We start from the raw sequence: 17490 nt of genomic DNA on the forward strand, positions 1-17490 counted from the left end.
ACATTTGTTTTTAAATTCCCTCAGTTTGAAATGACATGGGAGAGAGGGTTTAATACCCCAAATAAGTCAGTTGCCTATATAGGAAAACATCAAAACAGAAGAGGCCAGACAGGCACTCAGGCAGCACGATTCCCTGCCAACACAGGGCAATAAAATACCTTATTTGTTCATACATTGCAATGAATAATGGATCACTTTTAGAAACTGCCAAAAATGTTAGCCAAAATTATGCTTTTATCAGGCGTCCTTGCTGGATATCTGACAGCAGCCTTCTATAGTTAGCTAAACCAAAGTTACCTGTAGAAGAAGCCAACCAATGACATCCTAAGAGAGTCAGAGCACAGAAGCCAACATGAGACAGCAACATTTGCTGGAAGAAAACAAGCCATATATTTATAGACAAGTCTACGGGAGGGGTGAGGGCAAAGGAACCAATGACATTCTGGTAAGCATTGCAGTGAAAGAGTCAAGATGTGGATATGGCTGTTCTCAAAATGCAGGTAGGAAAATGGGCCAACAAGGTCCCTTACGCACTCATGGATCCCATTATTAAATGCAAAAATGACTTTAGCTTACTGCACATGTGCCCCCATGGACCTCAGTCAGAATGGTGAATATTATGGGCATGTGCAGTAGTTAAGTGCCCCAGTACCTAGCTAGATACTTTCAAGTGTGGACATGAGAAGGAACAACTAAGCACAGATATGGTTGGGGCTTCATAAGCACAAATTAGGAACTAGAATGCATAACCATCCTTTTGAATCCTAGCCCTAGTGAGCAAAGTTATTTGGTAAGGTGCTCCTGGGCCTAAAGGAGAGTGGACAAGCTAAAGCCACAAGATGATGAAGACAGACAAAAATAGCATCAGCTGATCTGCAGAAGCACCAGCTGGGGAAAACAAACAGTTCTCTCACCAGAGGCAGAGTTTGTTCACATCCTCAAGGATTTTCTGAATGGTTCATAAAAGTTTTCAAAGAAGAATGAGCTACATGGGGCAACCACCCAGCTTGGAAAGAAAGGACACTCCCTTTGCCTTCAGTAGCTAACACTACAGTCATGTTCTCTCTCCATCTACATCCCCACCCCAATCACCTGCAAGATAGTCTCACAACGGGCATTTCCACCTTATCATGACCATTGGTTTTCAGTGCTTGCTTTGCTCTGTCTCTTTTTAAATTTCCAGTCCTTCCATGCACCCTTAATGCAATCCTGCTATATGTCCTTTGCCCTTTCCTATTGCAGGTTATTTCTCGCTGTGACATCATGCTAGTGATGGAAATAAAGGACACCCAAAACAAAACATGCCCTTTTTTAATGGAGAAGCTTAACAGGTAAGGTGAACTACTCAAGTACACAAACACATAAGCAAGGCCATAAAGTCATGAGAACTGGCAGGAAAACAGAGACAAATAGGAATTGCCATACTGGGTCAGAACCGTGCTTCATATAGCGCAGTACCCTTGAAGGAAGTCGGTGCCAGCTGTTTCAGAGAAAGGTGTGAGAAGCCTACAGCAGGCAGTAATCTGGCCCCAAAGAATTTCCATCAAAACTAATCCCTAGAAATCAGAGACTGAAGCCTTAACAAGGTTCTCTCTCACTTCCTAAATTTAGCCCATTAGCCTTAGCTATTATACCTCTGCATGTTCCCACTGTTTACATAAAAAATACAATCCTTCTTCAACTCATGCTGGTTTTTGGCCTCAGTTCCATCCAATGGCAATGAGTTCCACAATCTAATTATACATCCTGCAAAAAAAATATTTCTATTTGTCAATTTTGAACTTTTCCACCTTAAATATCAAACTAGGTTCTTTGAGTAGATGTGATATCTTTTATTAGACCAACTGGGTAATAAAAGAGATCACACAGCTGCTCAAAGAACCTTGCCTGCCTATGTCCTTAGACCAACATGGCTACAGCCAAAAACCCAGAAACTATGAGACGGGGAGATAAAAGGCTTCCAACTTACTTTCTCTACCACCTGCATTATTTTATAGATTTTTACTATGAGGTGTCTTTTTTACTCCTTTCCAAGGCAAAGGGTCCCGATCTTTTCAAACCCTCTTCACAAGAAAGTGTTCCATGCCCCTAATTATCTTATTGAAGACATCTAGCACAAATTCACATACCATCTTGGACATAAATGTCTGATTAAAGTGGGCTTTGAAAAAGTTAATTGATAAACTGACACAGAAAAAGGTAGTACTATTAATACAAAACGACTTTGCAAGATAAAGATAATATTGAAATTAAAATGATGCACCCATTACTTACTGTTCTGGAAAAAAATAATGTAAAACTGAATAGAAATGTGATATGGAAAAAGAACAAATAGCCTGGTACAAGCTCAAGGTCAAAAAGAGCGGAATGAAAGTTTTATAAGGAAAACATTGAGTGAATATACCACACAATACAATATACAATTGTCAGCCTCTTATCTCTGTAACCCACCACAAGAAGTCACTTTTTCTGACCCTTGTACATGTTCACTCATGTAAATTTAAATGGAAACCTAATTGTTATATACAGAGACATCCACTTAAATATTCTCTTTTTAGTCTCTCAAAAGGAACAGAAAAAGAATTCAAATATGTGATCAGTGAACGATTAGGAAGAAAAACCTATAAGGAACAATATGCTTTCATCTATAGGTAAGTGAATTCTCTACCGTTTCCTTTTGCAAACTGTACCTACACCATGGTGATTACAAACTAGTGTAGAATAGAGCCGTATGTTGTCTTAGCAATGTCAGTACCGGAGAGTCTGGTATGCCAACTCTCACATGACTGCACTGGCTTCCCTTTCATGCCCAAATATCAATCAGGCTTATGATCTTGACACAAAGCCCTACCTGGATTGGATCCTGGCTGTTTAGAGACCAGGTAAACTCCTGGCCCCACTGAAGCCAATAGCAACTTTTTCACTGGCTTCAAACAGGGTTAGGATTTCATCTTCTGGTTCCCCACATGCACCAATATGGTGATAATCATTCATCCAAACCAACAGCTTCAGGCAAAAAAAACCCCAAAACAGCAGATTCCTATTCTGCATTTATGGAATTAGTCCTTGCCTAGATTTGGGATTGACCTCAGTTTTTGCAACTATTATTTTTACCAAGCCTCAATCTTTGGATGCAAAGCAAATGCTAACTACTTGATCTAGGAATCACAGCTGATGTTGAAGCATGCTCTTATTCAGACTACCTACCATACTGATATTTTGTAAGGTCTTCACAAATGTAATATAATGTAACTTCTACCACTACCAAGAAAATCACTGACTACAGAAACAAACCTGAGCGAGCTGTCAGTAAGAGCAATACGTAATATTCTATTTATGGATCCTATTGTGTTGCAGACCAAAACTGGTATCAGTGAAGCAAACCTATCAGTATCCTGACCGTCAGCCTGGGGATGAAGATGCTTTTTCTAGAGAACCCTTTGTTGTCTGGTTCCAGGCTCCAAGAAGTGGTAAGATATCACCAAGAGCTAATTTTGATAAATAAAAGGGGAAAACAGCGAGTAACACTGAGTTTCACTATAAGCAGGATGTCATGGGGTCGGTTAGCTTGCTGTAGAAACTGCAAGGAGGATGTTCATGGACATAGTAGCTTCATCGCAAACAGACCTTGACATTTAGAAGTCATTTTAATCGTAGGAGTGTCAAAAAATTGCAAATTGGAAAGGAAGTTTCACCCCCTCTACTAGGCCATATGCATGGTACAGGACAGATGAAAGTGTCAGAAATCTTATTTCAAAAGACCTCTCTCATAGCAAACAGTTCACCTGAAAAACCTGGTCCTGTAACATACAGGGCACTCATTTCTCACCAGAAATCAACAGGTACTCGGGACTTCTCAGAATTGGCTCTAGTTCCCCTAATCAGAGACAGAAAAGTAAAAGGTTGCTCATCATTGATTTCTTCAGAAATACAATCTAGATCCGTGTCTCCAGGTTTGCGCTGATGTTATGATACAAATGTGCTTTGACTGCTGCTGATACAGCAATACAAGCTAGTATAGTTACTGATTTTCTGTAGGGCGCTCAGCTTCTCATGTGACCAGCACCACAAACCATGCTGACATCATATATCATCTAGAGAAAGGTGATAGCAATGGGAGAGCGTGTGCAATAGTGCTGTTAATAAATAGGTCCTTGGAAGAAGCCATTTCACCTCCGCATTGGATATTTTTCAGCTAAAAGAAAAGCAGACAGTGGGGGGTTTTTTTTTCCTATGAGGTGAAACCTTCAAACATGCAACATGTGGTATATTACTGATCACAGTCATGTCAAAAGGAAGTCTAACAGGTGGACTCTTAAAGTTCGATTGCATGAAGTCAGGGGTAAGCAACCTGTTAGAAGTGGCAGCCCAAATAACACAGCTCAGTCAAAAGTCAGGCCATCGCTCATGATCCAGCCACCACTGTTTCTTCCACCCACTAATTTACTGCTGAAGCATTTGTCCAACCCTGTTGTCATTTTTTCCAGTCCCACTGCTGGTGTCCTGAGCCAGATGCTGTTGTTTGGTGGGCCAGATGTAGTTTGCAGGCTGTAGGTGGCCGATCCCAGCATTACGTACCGAGCATTCTGGCCCTGACCCAGCAGAATGCTTGACCAGAATGCAGGTCCTCAACCTTTTAGCCCCGTGGGCCAGAGGAGTGGCCCAGATCCTGGCCACACGCTGGATCAGGCCATCTATGGGCCAAGTCAAGCCCTGGAGGTCCAGCATCACCCCTTGTGTGCTAGAATTGGGTCCCAGGGGTCTGGTGCTATCCCTCATGTACCAGGATTGTGGACCAGAGGGCCAGCGCCACCCGCTTCCACACCAGGATCCCAGAGAGTAGTGCTGCCTCCTCCCAACCCCCCCCAGCAAAATTGAGTTCTGGGGCCCAGTGCCACCCCCACCCAGCCCTGGGACTGGGTGCCGGATCCAGCATGCAGAGCCCAAGGCTCCCCATGGACTTGGCAGCAAGGGAGCAGTGCCACTGTGGCTAGATGACATGGCGCTGCAGGCCGGATCCGGGCATTGAGCGCCCCTGTACTAGTGCAGGAGCTAAGCTCTTTGTATGCAAGTAGCTGCAATGGGATGAATTCATGCTTTAAAACTGTTAGAACAGGACTACAACACTCAGCATGACATAGGATTAAGCCTTAGTAGAACATCTGCTAGGCTTACTGTTAACATGATCCCTACACCTACACATTTATAAGATTTCACAATATAAAAAAAAATTGTTTCAAAGTTTTAAAGGTTAGATTTGCTTCCCCAAGAGACACAAGGTTCTATGCATGGTCGCAAGAAAAGCTGCTTAATGGGAGTATCATTAGGACTTACTTTAACTATACTCATAAAAAGTTGTTTGAATAAAGCGTTTTTGTTTTGTTTTGTTTCAAATAGAAACTCCCTTTTTCTAAAAGAAGAGCACATGCTTATTTTTCCATTTCATCCAGGTTTTTTCTGACGTGTTTGATTAAATGTCTTCTAACTTTTATGAAGTGATTTTTTTCCTATTATTTTGTTTTGCCTCGAAGCGGTCACAGACTTTGTGATAATCCCTCAGCACACGACCCCCGAAACAGCTGTGCGAGAAATTGATGAACTCTACGATGTCTATTTAGCTGTGAAACAGAAGTGGAAATCTAAGGTTAGTCATCTTGAAGTTCAAATATACACTCCTAAACGGTTTATACTAAACATAGGCTTGAGGCAGAGAGAAGGGTGAAGCCCAAATTGCCCACTCACTCCCTGTCTGCATGTGGGAAATAAGAAACTGTAGTATGTATGTTTTTCAAAGGTGGATTGTGCCAGACTCCCCTGATTTCTCTCCACAAAGACAAACACCTCTCTATGAGTACTCACCAGAGAGGAAGAACAGCTATTTAATTACAATAACAAAAGGGGCATAAATTGGCTGTTAACAAACTTAGGCTGGTTTCTAGCTCTCAGAAGAGTGAAGCTGTAGAGCAGTCTTGGAGTAGTGGTGCAGAAACTCCACTGCTTTCAAGAGGGCGCTGGATAAGTTTATGAACAGGACTATCTAACATGGTTTCCTGGAGAGAGCAGGAGCCCATGATCTTATGTAAGGTTGTGCATCTGCACAAAGACACACAGCACCTGAACTGACAGACACTGAAATGGCAATTCCCTGATGTGGGTAAAGCGATAAATTTGCATGAAGGTTTACAAGAGACATCACAGTTCCCTTCTGTTTGTCTGAAGATCGAGTGAGGGGCCCAGAAAGGGCAGACCTCTCTACTATTCATCCCCCTTCTCTCCCCCACCCAGCCTCTCTCTCCCATTGACCGCTCAATCTACATCTTCACTTGACTGCCTGTCTTGCATGCAGACCAGCCCAGCCTCTGGCATCTTTACTTTCCATTCCCTCCAGGAAGAGCACACACCAACTGCTGAAACTTCCTCAGCCTGACGAAGGGTTTTTGAACCTGAAAGCTTGCTTAATAATGGTTTTCCAACTGTTTAAGTTGGTCTAATAAAAGATATCAGATTCACCCAAAGAATGTCTGCCCATGTCTTTAGACCAACACGGCTACAACCTACACCCCAGTCATGGTTACCAAGATTCAGCATCGGTGGATGTGGTCAGGGAGAGGGGCAGGTCCACCGCAGGCTCACTAAGCTGAAGTGAAAGGCATGAAGTCTGCCAGGCCCTCGCAGTGGGGTTTCATCCGCGTGCACCAGAAAAGCAAGTGACAGCCCCCTCCCCTGGCTACGACCAAGGTCTTTCCAGCCCACTGCAGGGGTCTCTATAGTCCAATCCACTCCCATTTCGACGCCTGATCCAAAGCCCAGTGCCAAGGAGGCAGGGCAGAGGGTCTCGAGGACTTCACAGGACTTTGAATAATGCCCAGCTCTCAGGGGAACCCGCTGCAAGAGGATTCAGCCCTGACCCACTCCTCTCTGCAAATCAACCCCAGCTGCTCCCTTCCTTCTCCACTCAGCAGCTGCTCCACAACCTGCAGATGAGCCAGTGGCTGTCTGCGGGGGCAGCTGAACTACAGGAGGTCTGAGCTCAGTAAAAGCAAATCCCTCCCTGGAAGTCACTGCTTGGCTTGTTGGGGGTTTGGGGGAGGAGATCTCAAATGAGCTGCTTTGATAAAAGGGAAGGAAATCAGGAATGGAAGTATTATTTAGGGGTTGGGCGTGGGGCCGACACAACATAAATTAAAGGCAGGAAAAAATCCCTGGCCAGCTTCAGGGTTGGAGCTGCAGCCCCGGTGCCGCTGTAATGGGGTGTTACAGAAAGAACTGCATTGCCCCTTGCTGGGGTTTTCTCTGTGCAATATAGATTATTTCCCAGCTGCTCCCTTCTTCCAGATGGGATCTCACCCTGGAGCCAGTGCAATGCTCCCGTCAGGGCCATCGGGCTGGTCCTGAGCATATCCCAGGTGCACTCACGCACGCAGCGCTCGCTGTGCCGTCACCTGCCATGGATCCCTGTCCCAGCCCTTTGCTCCCAGGCTGCCTGCAGACAACTCCCCCCGGGCCGTGATCTGATGGGGTGGCAGAGCTCCCCGGGGTCAGTCAGGCTGGTCGAGGCCGATCTGGGAAACGTCCAGGTGCCAGACCCGGGCTGCAGCACACGGCACCTCTCACTCAGCAGGACGTGCTCTCGCACGGGGGTCAGCGCTGGGCCCACATCTGCCTGCGGTGTCAGGGTGCTGCGGTGAGCACAGCACCGTGGCTCACACGAGGCGTGGAGGCCTCGGCAGTGGGTGCTCGCTAAGGCTGGTGGAGCTGGACAACAGCAGCTGCAGGGATTTCTGTGGCTCCTTTCCAAGCTCCCGTCTGTGCAATGGCAGCAGGTGCGGTGCGGCATTGCCCGGCTCTCTGCAGCTTTGCACAAGAGCCCTCGTTTGTGTCTCAAAATGTGCAGAACCGTGGCTCACACGAGGCGTGGAGGCCTCGGCAGTGGGTGCTCGCTAAGGCTGGTGGAGCTGGACAACAGCAGCTGCAGGGATTTCTGTGGCTCCTTTCCAAGCTCCCGTCTGTGCAATGGCAGCAGGTGCGGTGCGGCATTGCCCGGCTCTCTGCAGCTTTGCACAAGAGCCCTCGTTTGTGTCTCAAAATGTGCAGATGCCAAGGAAGGAAGGATCTTTGTGTCGGGTTGCTGAGGAGGGGTGCCTGAAGCCGGTGTGGTCTGTAGCTGTGTGTAGCGATAAAACGGCTCCATGGGAACCTTGCAAAAGCCAAGCCAGCAGCAAACCACAGCGGGTTGAATATGCCCACGGGAGGCAGAGACTGTAATACAGAAGACCTCTGAAGCTTTTAAACAAAAAGGCAAAACTCAAAGTCAGAAGCAAATCACCCAGACGACCCGATCCAAGCCTGTGGGTGTATTCAGCAGATGCCCTGTGCACACAGCAGAGACAAGCTACTTCCACCACCCGCTTTGCCCTGTCTCAGGCCCCTGCCTCCCCCAGACCTGACAGCACAGGGACAGGATTTCCACAGAGATCAGCCCAACCAGAGCAGGGAGAGCACACAGCTGGACGGGGAGCTGCTCCAGGGCCGGGATCCTGCAGCGGTGGCAGCGGTGTCCAGACCTGGGGCAGAGCCACGATCCACTAGCCGCACATTCCTCCCTGGGGCGGTCGGGCAGCATATCACATGTCTGCATTGGTGCGAATCAGACCAAACGAGGGGTCCCCACTCCCTGGGGTTCATGTACAGCTCCCAGGACTTGCAAGCCACGAGCCAGTCCCTGCCGCCATGTGCAGCTCCTGGGATCATGCCAGGAAGCAGTGGTGGGCCTCCCCACCCACCGAGTCCAGACAGCTGCACATGGCAGCAGGGAGCAGGGAAGGCATCCAGCTCCATCGCGTGGAGCTCCCCCGTGGCGATGCATGAGTCCTGGGAGCCGCATGTGAGCTCTTTGTGATAGTCGTGGGCTGTGCCTGGCTCTGCTCCTTGCCTCCACGTGAAGCTCCTGGAAGTGGCTGGAGCTGTGCATCACCGGGTGGCTGCGTCTGTGCGAGTCACGAGCACCCCGAGTGCCCAACGCCTGCTGCTGCTATCACCGGTGGCAGAGGCTGTGCGCCATGGGCAGGGCATGTGTGGGGGGGACCCCAACACCCTCCCTCACACACACCCACCCACCCCCTGCCCACGCAAGCTCGGTGCTTCCATCAGCCCCAGACCCATGCTCCGCGCATCTGCCCTCCATACAGCTTCCCTACCTGCTGCCCGGTGCGAGCGCTGCAGCAGGGACACAGGGAGGAGTTGTTGGGGGCTGGGGAGGCCAAGCAGGACCCGCTGCGGCTGCCACAATGGCACTAGTGAGGCATGGGCATGGTTTAGGGAAGGTACGGAGCCATGCAATTAGCCCGTAAGGCAGGGACCACAGTCACCAGTGACCATTAGAACAAGACCAGGACTGGGAAGCCATGGAGTAACCTCCCTTTTATAACCATAAGACACCAAGCTGTGATGGGTGAGCAAAGGGGAGAGTGTTCCCAGAGTGAACAGTGAAAAAAGACATTTTTGGGAGCCTCCAGGGGATCCCAGGCACCCCTGGAGAACAGTGCCTCACAGGTGCCAGTTGGGATGACACCAGCTCATTGCCCCATTAACAGAGATGCTGGGGAAGCCTCAGGAAACTCAGCCTTTCCTCCCAGGCTGCACGGGAGATGTGCCATGCTCAGCAAGCGAGACAGACCAGCCCCAACTACATCAACCCAGACAAGCCTTTGTCTACCCGGGTCTTCAAGTCTTCCAGGGATTCAGATTGCACCACCTTTCTGTTCCAGTGTTTCACCACCCTCCTCATGGGAAATTTTGTCCCAATATCTAACCTTAACTTTCCTTGCTGTAGCTTGAGCCCATTGCTCCTTCTCTGTCATCTGCCCCCACTTAGATCAGTCCAGCTCCATCCTCTTTGCACCCCACCTGCAGGGAGGTGAAGGCTGCTGTTCAATCCCCCTCAGTCTTCCCTTCTGCAGACTAAATAATCCTGCTTCCCTCAGCCTGTCTGTCATGGGGGCCCACAGCTGGACACAGGACTCCACATGTGGCCTCCCCAGTGCTGAATAGAGGGGAAGGATCACTGCCCTCGATGTGCTGACAATGCTCCTACCAATGCAGCCCAGGAAGCCGGTAGCCTTCTTGGCAGCAAGAACACAGTTTGGTCAGAGCCTGGCAGGGACAGCCCTATCGCCCAGCAGGCAGGACAGGTGACGTGTGGGGGGAGCTGTCAGTGGCAGGTCTCGCTTGCCCTGCTGGAGGTGGTCCTGAGCTCCTGAGAAGCATTGCCTTCCCTGCAGGGGACCTTGCACGGGGTAATACCCCATGGGCCAGGGGCTGGGAGGCAAAATGCAGAGGCGTGGAGACTCCCACTCAGCAGAGAAAGATTTCAGGGCTTCACACAGGAGCCCAGGGGACACTGGACCGTGCTGCTCATGCACGTCCAGAGCTACAGCTGTGCCCCCGCCCGTAAGGTTGAGAGGCTGACACGGGAGGAGATCTCGAATGCACACATTTCCCTTCTAACCTTGTCAAACCCGACTGTGATCTGATTGTTCCCAGTGCCACCAGTGAACACCACTCCCAATGGCTTGCAGTGTCCAGCGTGCTTCGGCCTTGGATCTTATGACTGTAGCAATGAGATTGCATATTGTACCGGGTCTGAGACCTACTGCTTTGATTTCACAGGGACACTTCTCACGGGTAAGTTTACTCCTTCTGTGCTGTCATCTTTTGTTTTATCTTACAAACCCCATTGCAAGAAATGCATGCAAGAGAAAGAAAAGGAGGCAAATGTAATGGAAGTAGAGCTGAGGACTATTGAATAAAGGGGAAGGGGACACATCTAAGACCATGGGTGGCAGGGACCTGGCTGAAAAAGCCTCCTCATCTGTCATGGGTTTTTTCCAGTGTTAAAGCACCCGGAGGAAAACCATGCAGCCAGGGCCAGCTCTTGTGCTGGGTTGTCCACAGGCTGCCCCCAGCTGTGACCTCCACTCTGGGAAAGCAGATTAGTGGTTATAAGAAAGTGTGTGTGTTGATTGTAGCAGATTTGCTGCCTGTTGGAGGGGACGAGAGAGCCAGGGAAGCTGGAGATCTGAGTGTGACTCACTCACTCACACCAGAGACACGAGTCCTTGGCCAGAGGTGGGCACAGACAGCACGCACACAGCCCTTTCTTTCAGCAATCGCAGTCCCCACAACCAGTCCCAGCTTCCCAGGGGGCAACTGCCTCCAGGAGCCATTCCCTGTACAGAGAGCAAAGCAAACTGTCTTGCTGCTTGGAAGAAACCCCCAGAGTCTCAGCCACAAAACTCTCAACAGCCGGCATTTCATCAGACACGGATCAGCCTTTTCAGTCTCTGAAAGAGAACTCGCAAGGTTACCGGTACCAACATAATGAAGCGACCGGACTGAATAAAACCCGTGTCTGGATTTCAGTGCATGGCTATTTGCATCATCCCTATGATGTGATCATGTTGCAGCTGTGAGATTGCCAGATTAGATAACTCCTTGGGGTAAGGCACAAGCAGAGGGATGCCCTGGGGAGGTAAAAGTCACAAAGTTTCTTGTCCTCTATTAGTCTTCGGAAAGTAGACAGCAAACAAAAAAATGAAGAAATCCACCTGCTAATTCCAGCCCCATCGTCAGCCCCGCACCCTTCTTAGCCTTTGTATACATGAAAATCAAAGTGAATTCATCCCCTCTTGAAATGACACAAACTCTCGAGATCGTGTCAGGGGAAAAGACCAGAGAGGAGTTTACGGTGTCTTAGTGCAGGACCTGATGTGCGTCCCGGCGCTGGCGTCGGGTGTTGAATGCTGAGAGGAGGAGGGAGCGGCTGTGAGGCCTAGGAGGGGGTTGTTGCAGGGACCGCTAAGACATGCCGTGATGCTCAGTGTGTGTGTCTTGTGCCCTGCAGGGGAAGTCAGTGTGAAAGCCGCAGTAAAAGGCTGCACCTCTCTGTCTGAGTGCAAAATGTCACATGATGAGAAACAGGAACTCCTACGCATCTCCGTGGTTTTCAACAGGTTTGAATGCAAACCGGCCTCTCCTGCAGCCAGCAAGGCTTCTGGATGGACCCTGCCAAACACCCTCTCTCTTCCCATCATGGTTGGGCTCTTCTTGGTGAAGACAATGTCCTGATGTTCCCGAGGGCCAAGAAATGCAGGGTCGGATGAGGATCACCCTGCCTCCTCGCTTGTGTGTGACGCTTCCTGCTATGGCTTCTCTCCGCGGGTGGATTTTTGCCCCCAGGCCTGGACGCAAGACATGGCCATGATGTGAAAGAGGATTGAACACACAACGCATCACCCTGCTGTATTCCCATTCATTAAAAGCTGGGGTAAAGTTATTCCGGGGAAATCACGAGTAAAACTTTTCTCCTCTCTTAATCTTGATATTCTTACGTTGGTGTATGGTCATTTAAGCTAGACCAGCATTAATGAGTCACGGCCATCTTAGTGTCTGGCATGTGTTTAATTTGTCAGGTTTTCTGATGTATTCTGCAGCTCTTTCTCCCAGGCTGGGATGCAGGGACACACTGTTTAATACCGCTGTGCAGTACAAGCAGCAGGAAGAGGAGATCTTGGGACAACTCTAGTTTCTAGCTGCATAAAACAGCCTCAGAAAGACCCTTTCAGTTCTGTTATGCTTTACCAGACACTGCTGGGGGCTAAAAGGGCCAGGACCAAACCCTTTGAGTTTTCTCATCAAGAAACTTAAGGAGAAGTAGGGCTGGAAAGGACCTGTAGTCCAAGCCCTGCTCGAGGCAGGATCAGCCCTGTGTGAAGCACCCCAGACAGGCAGGTGCTTGCCGAATCTGCTCCTAAAGACTTCCCAGGATGCAGATCCCACCACCCCTGTAGCATTATCTTTCCCAAAGCTCTACCGGGCTCATAGCCAGCACGTTCTTCCTCATCACCACTAGGGCTGTTCAAGGCTTCGGACAGAGCTTCAGATCCGGAGAAGATTCAGACGCTTTGGGGTGCGAAGCAGCACGTCCGGGTCGTTTATTGCCATCCCCCTTATAACTATGCTTCAGGTCTTTGCAAACTGTTATCAAATCCCCGCTCAATCTTTACTTCTCCCCCTAATCCCAGCCCCATCATCAGCCCCGCACCCTCCCTAGCCCTCACACATCATGTAAATGAAAGTGAATTCATCCCCTCTTGAAATGACACAAACTCTCGAGATCGTGTCAGGGGAAAAGACCAGAGAGGAGTTTACGGTGTCTTAGTGCAGGACCTGATGTGCGTCCCGGCGCTGGCGTCGGGTGTTGAATGGGGAGAGGAGGAGGGAGCGGCTGTGAGGCCTAGGAGGGGGTTGTTGCAGGGACCGGTAAGACATGCTGTGATGCTCAGTGTGTGTGTCTTGTGCCCTGCAGGGGAAGTCAGTGTGAAAACCGCAATGAAAGGCTGCACCACTCGGTCTGAGTGCAAAGTGCCACAGGAACTCCTACACGTGTCCCTGGATGCGAACAGTTTTGAATGCAAACCGGTCTCTCCTGCAACCATCAAGTCTTCCGGATGGACCCCGCCACCCACCCTCTCTCCTCCCATCATGGCTGGGCTCATCTTGGTGAAGACGATGTCCTGAAGTTCCCAGCGGCCAAGAAATGCAGGGTCGGATGAGGATCACCCTGCCTCCTCGCTTGTGTGTGACGCTTCCTGCTATGGCTTCTCTCCGCGGGTGGATTTTTGCCCCCAGGCCTGGACGCAAGACATGGCCATGATGTGAAAGAGGATTGAACACACAACAAATTACCCTACTGTATTCCCATTTATTAAAAGATGGGATAACGTTATTCCAGAAGAAATCACAAGTAAAACTTCTCTCCTCTCTTAATCTTGATATTCTTATGTTGGCGTATGGAAGTCACTTAAGCTAGACCAGCATTAATGAGTCACGTCCATCTTAGTGTCTGACATGTGTTTAATTTATCAGGTTTTCTGATGTATTCTGCAGCTCTTTCTCCCAGGCTGGGGTGCAGGGACACACTGTTTAATACCGCTGTGCAGTACAAGCAGCAGGAAGAGGAGATCTTGGGACAACTCTAGTTTCTAGCTGCATAAAACAGCCTCAGAAAGACCCTTTCAGTTCTGCAACACTTTACCAGACACTGCTGGGGGCTAAAAGGGCTGGGACCAAACCCTTTGAGTTTTCTTATCAAAAAACTTAAGGAGAAGTAGGGTTGGAAAGGACCTGTAGTCCAAGCCCTGCTCAAGGCAGGATCAGCCCTGTGTGAAGCACCCCAGACAGGCAGGTGCTTGCCGAAACTGCTCCTTAAGATTTCCCAGGATGCAGATCCCACAACCCCTTTCACATTATCTTTTCCAAAGCTCCACCGGGCTCATAGCCAGCACGTTCTTCCTCATCACCACTAGGGCTGTTCAAGGCTTCGGACAGAGCTTCAGATCCGGAGAAGATTCAGACGCTTTGGGGTGCGAAGCAGCACGTCCGGGTCAAAGCGTTGCCTCATTCAGCTCCCCGAAGTGCTTTGGGGCCGTCTCGGAGATCTGGCCTTAGGGTATAATGTGGAAACTATATAATATCTATAACTTTGTTGCTTTTGTCCTATCTGGATGAAATTTTCAGGAGTGGTAGACTCTGCAGAGAGGATGAAGCCTGCCGAGCTTGAAGAAGATCAGTGCAGGGGTTTGTGGAGAAGTGCCCCTCAAGCTGCGGGCAAGCAGAACTCGTGCCATGGGGGCAGTGGGACTGACTGCGGCTGTCCTGGGCCGGGAGGGCCTGGCTGCTGCAGGCCTGGCTGCTGCGCTGCCCTGTTCCCACTTACTATCAATCAATCGTGATTCGCTCGGGGACCAGCTCAATACACAGGCCCTAGCTACTACATAATGACTTAACGAGCATCAATTAGCCCCTGCAAAACCAGGCTAAGGAGAGGAAAGACTCATTACAGACAATCAACTGCCCCAAGACAGACACAGTCTTGGCCCAAGTTTGACCATCAGCAGCGAGGGGTGCAGGGCCCCAGAGCCCCCCCACACCCATCGTCTTGACAGCTAGCAGGCGTCACAGCAGGGGCCACCATCCCTGCAGCTGTCACCCCGCCGCGCCTTAACACGCAGCGTCACCCATGGCACCAGTTCTGCTTGTCCACAGCTTGGGGTACAGCTCCCCCAAACCCCTGCACCGATCTCCTTGAAACTGGGCAGGCTTTTTGGTCTCAGCAAGAGCTCCCGGCCCTGCAGTTTTGACCCTGCTGTGGTGTGACACACACCCGTGATGTGAGTTTGGTTTTCAAGAATTTGGGGTACAGTTCCTCCCAAACCCCTGCACCAATCTTCTTGAAACTCAGCAAATTTTATGACCTCAGTAGAAGCTATCACCTCTGCAAGTTTCATCTACATCAGACAAAAAACAACAAAGTTATAGATATTTCATTGATTCCCCATTATACCCTATGCCTGGATCTCCTAGACGGCTCCGAAGCTTCGGACCCGCTTCAGCTGGATGGAGACGCAACCCGGCCCGGAGCTCCCGATCGGATCGTGACCATCCCAAGTGGCTGGATCTGAAGCCGGATCAAATTGCTGCCGACTCGCACTGGCCTGGTAGCCCGCCCCAATTTCCTTACCTGCAATTTGAGACCATCAAATGGTGGTAGGGTGTAGTCCTCGATTTGTGTATGCCAGCCACTGTCAGTACTTCATGCAACAACCGGCTCTCAAAATCTCGCCCTTGATCGGAGTGGATTCTTGCGGGCTGCCCAAACACGGAGAAGTACTCTTCCCACAGCACGTTGGCAACTGTTCTTGCTGTTTGATCTCGCGTAGGGAAGGCCTGGGCATATCGGGTGAAGTGGTGCATCACAACCAGCACGTTCCCCTTTCGGTGCCCCTCCCCGAAATCCATGCACACGAGCTCCATGGGTTTTGAGCGCTGGATGGTGTGTAGATAGGCAGTTTGAGTGGGCAGGGTCTTCCTCTGCACCCACCAATCACAGTTTGAGCATTTAGTCCTTACTTCTTCAGCCATTTTGGGCCAAAAGAACCGCTCACGGGCTAGCGCCAGGGTGTGCTCCACCCCCATGTGCCCAAAGTCATCATGCAAGGCACATAATGCAAGGGCCTTATACTTCTGAGGGAGGACCAGCTGCCAGTATTTCCATCCTTCTGGGTCCTGCACCTCCCGATGTAGCACTCCATCAAACAAGTGAAGCCTTTCCCACTCCCTCAACAGGAGGCGGGCTGCTGGGGTAGCATTATTAAGGGTCGCGGGGCGGGTATTCCCTGATCTCCGGGCACGCAGCACCTCTTGCACATGCGGGTCCTGTTCTTGCGCTGTCCGCCATTCCGTGGCCGTGACCTGGGGCAAGGAGGAGGGAGTCAGCGTGGTGTACTGAACCCAGGCCTGTGGGATCTCTTCAGGGGGCAACCCCAACACCTCAGCCATGCTAACAGTACTTTCCCTCGTCCCCATAGGGTTTTGTAGCTGCAGCTCGCAAATGGTCTTCACTGTCTTGGGGCTCCAAACACTGCCAGGGTTGCTGGGGAGTTGTCGAGACAGGGCATCAGCATCCATGTTCTTTCGTCCCGCTCGATAGTGCAGGCTGAAGGTATAGTTGGCCTGTGCTGTGATCCAACATTGGCCGGTCGCATCCAACTTAGCGCTGGTGAGCACATAGGTAAGGGGATTATTGTGTGTCCACACCTGGAAGGTAGTCCATACAGATAGTCCCATTATTTCTCAGTGATGGCCCACTTGAGGGCCAGAAATTCAAGCTTATGTACCGGGTAGCACGTCTCACTGGGTGACAATCCCCTGCCGGCAAAAGCCACTGGTCGCGGGTGTCCATCATGTTCCTGGTACAGTACAGCCCCCAGTCCTGACAGGCTAGCATCCGTGTGCAAAATGAAAGGGCAGTTGGGGTCAGCATATGGCAGCACAGGTGCCTGAGTCAACCGCCGGATCACCTCCTGGAAGGCATCTTCACACCAGGAGTCCCACGGGGGACGAAAAGGCTCTGTGGGGCTTCGTGTCACAGGAAGCCCATTTAAGTCATTGTTTTGCCCCTTCTTGCGGGGCGACCTTCCCACCTGGTGTCTGCAAGTCAGGGCATTTAAAGGTCCAGTTATTGTAGCATAGTCTTTAACGAATCACTGATAGAAACCTGCAAATCCCAGGAACCTTTTCAATTCCCTAAAGTTCTTGGGTCGAGGCCAGGTGGTCACAGCACTTACTTTCTCTGGATCGGTGCTGTCCCCTTCCTGTGATACACTATGTACTTCACAAAGGCCTGGCAGAACTTACATTTATCAATGGCCAACTTAAGTCCAGTGGTCTCCAGCCAATTGAGTACCTGGAGTAGCCCTTCTTCCTGTTCCTCCAGGGTCTTTCCAAAAAGAATAATATCAGCTAAATAAACCAGTACTTGGGTCATATGCATATTCCCAACCACTTTCTCCATTAGTCGCTGGAAGGTGGCCGGAGTCCCAGATATCCCTTGGGGCATTCGCTCAAACTGATAGAATCCCAAGGGGCAAA

The 17490-nt window shown here is 49.9% G+C and overlaps 1 protein-coding gene across 1 annotated transcript; it reads left to right on the forward strand.

The window, feature by feature from the left end:
- Nucleotides 1-352: 352 nt before the first annotated feature.
- LOC102377540 (deoxyribonuclease gamma-like) lies at nucleotides 353-6340 on the forward strand. Its single transcript, XM_025194856.1, has 6 exons — nucleotides 353-445; nucleotides 1243-1331; nucleotides 2559-2651; nucleotides 3358-3470; nucleotides 5532-5644; nucleotides 6286-6340. Exons 1-6 carry the CDS (start codon nucleotides 353-355, stop codon nucleotides 6325-6327), a joined length of 543 nt encoding a protein of 180 aa, XP_025050641.1. The 3' UTR covers nucleotides 6328-6340.
- The last annotated feature ends 11150 nt before the right edge of the window (nucleotides 6341-17490 follow it).

Source organism: Alligator sinensis, unplaced genomic scaffold (assembly GCF_000455745.1).
Source record: "Alligator sinensis unplaced genomic scaffold, ASM45574v1 scaffold1225_1, whole genome shotgun sequence".
Classification (NCBI taxonomy): domain Eukaryota; kingdom Metazoa; phylum Chordata; order Crocodylia; family Alligatoridae; genus Alligator; species Alligator sinensis.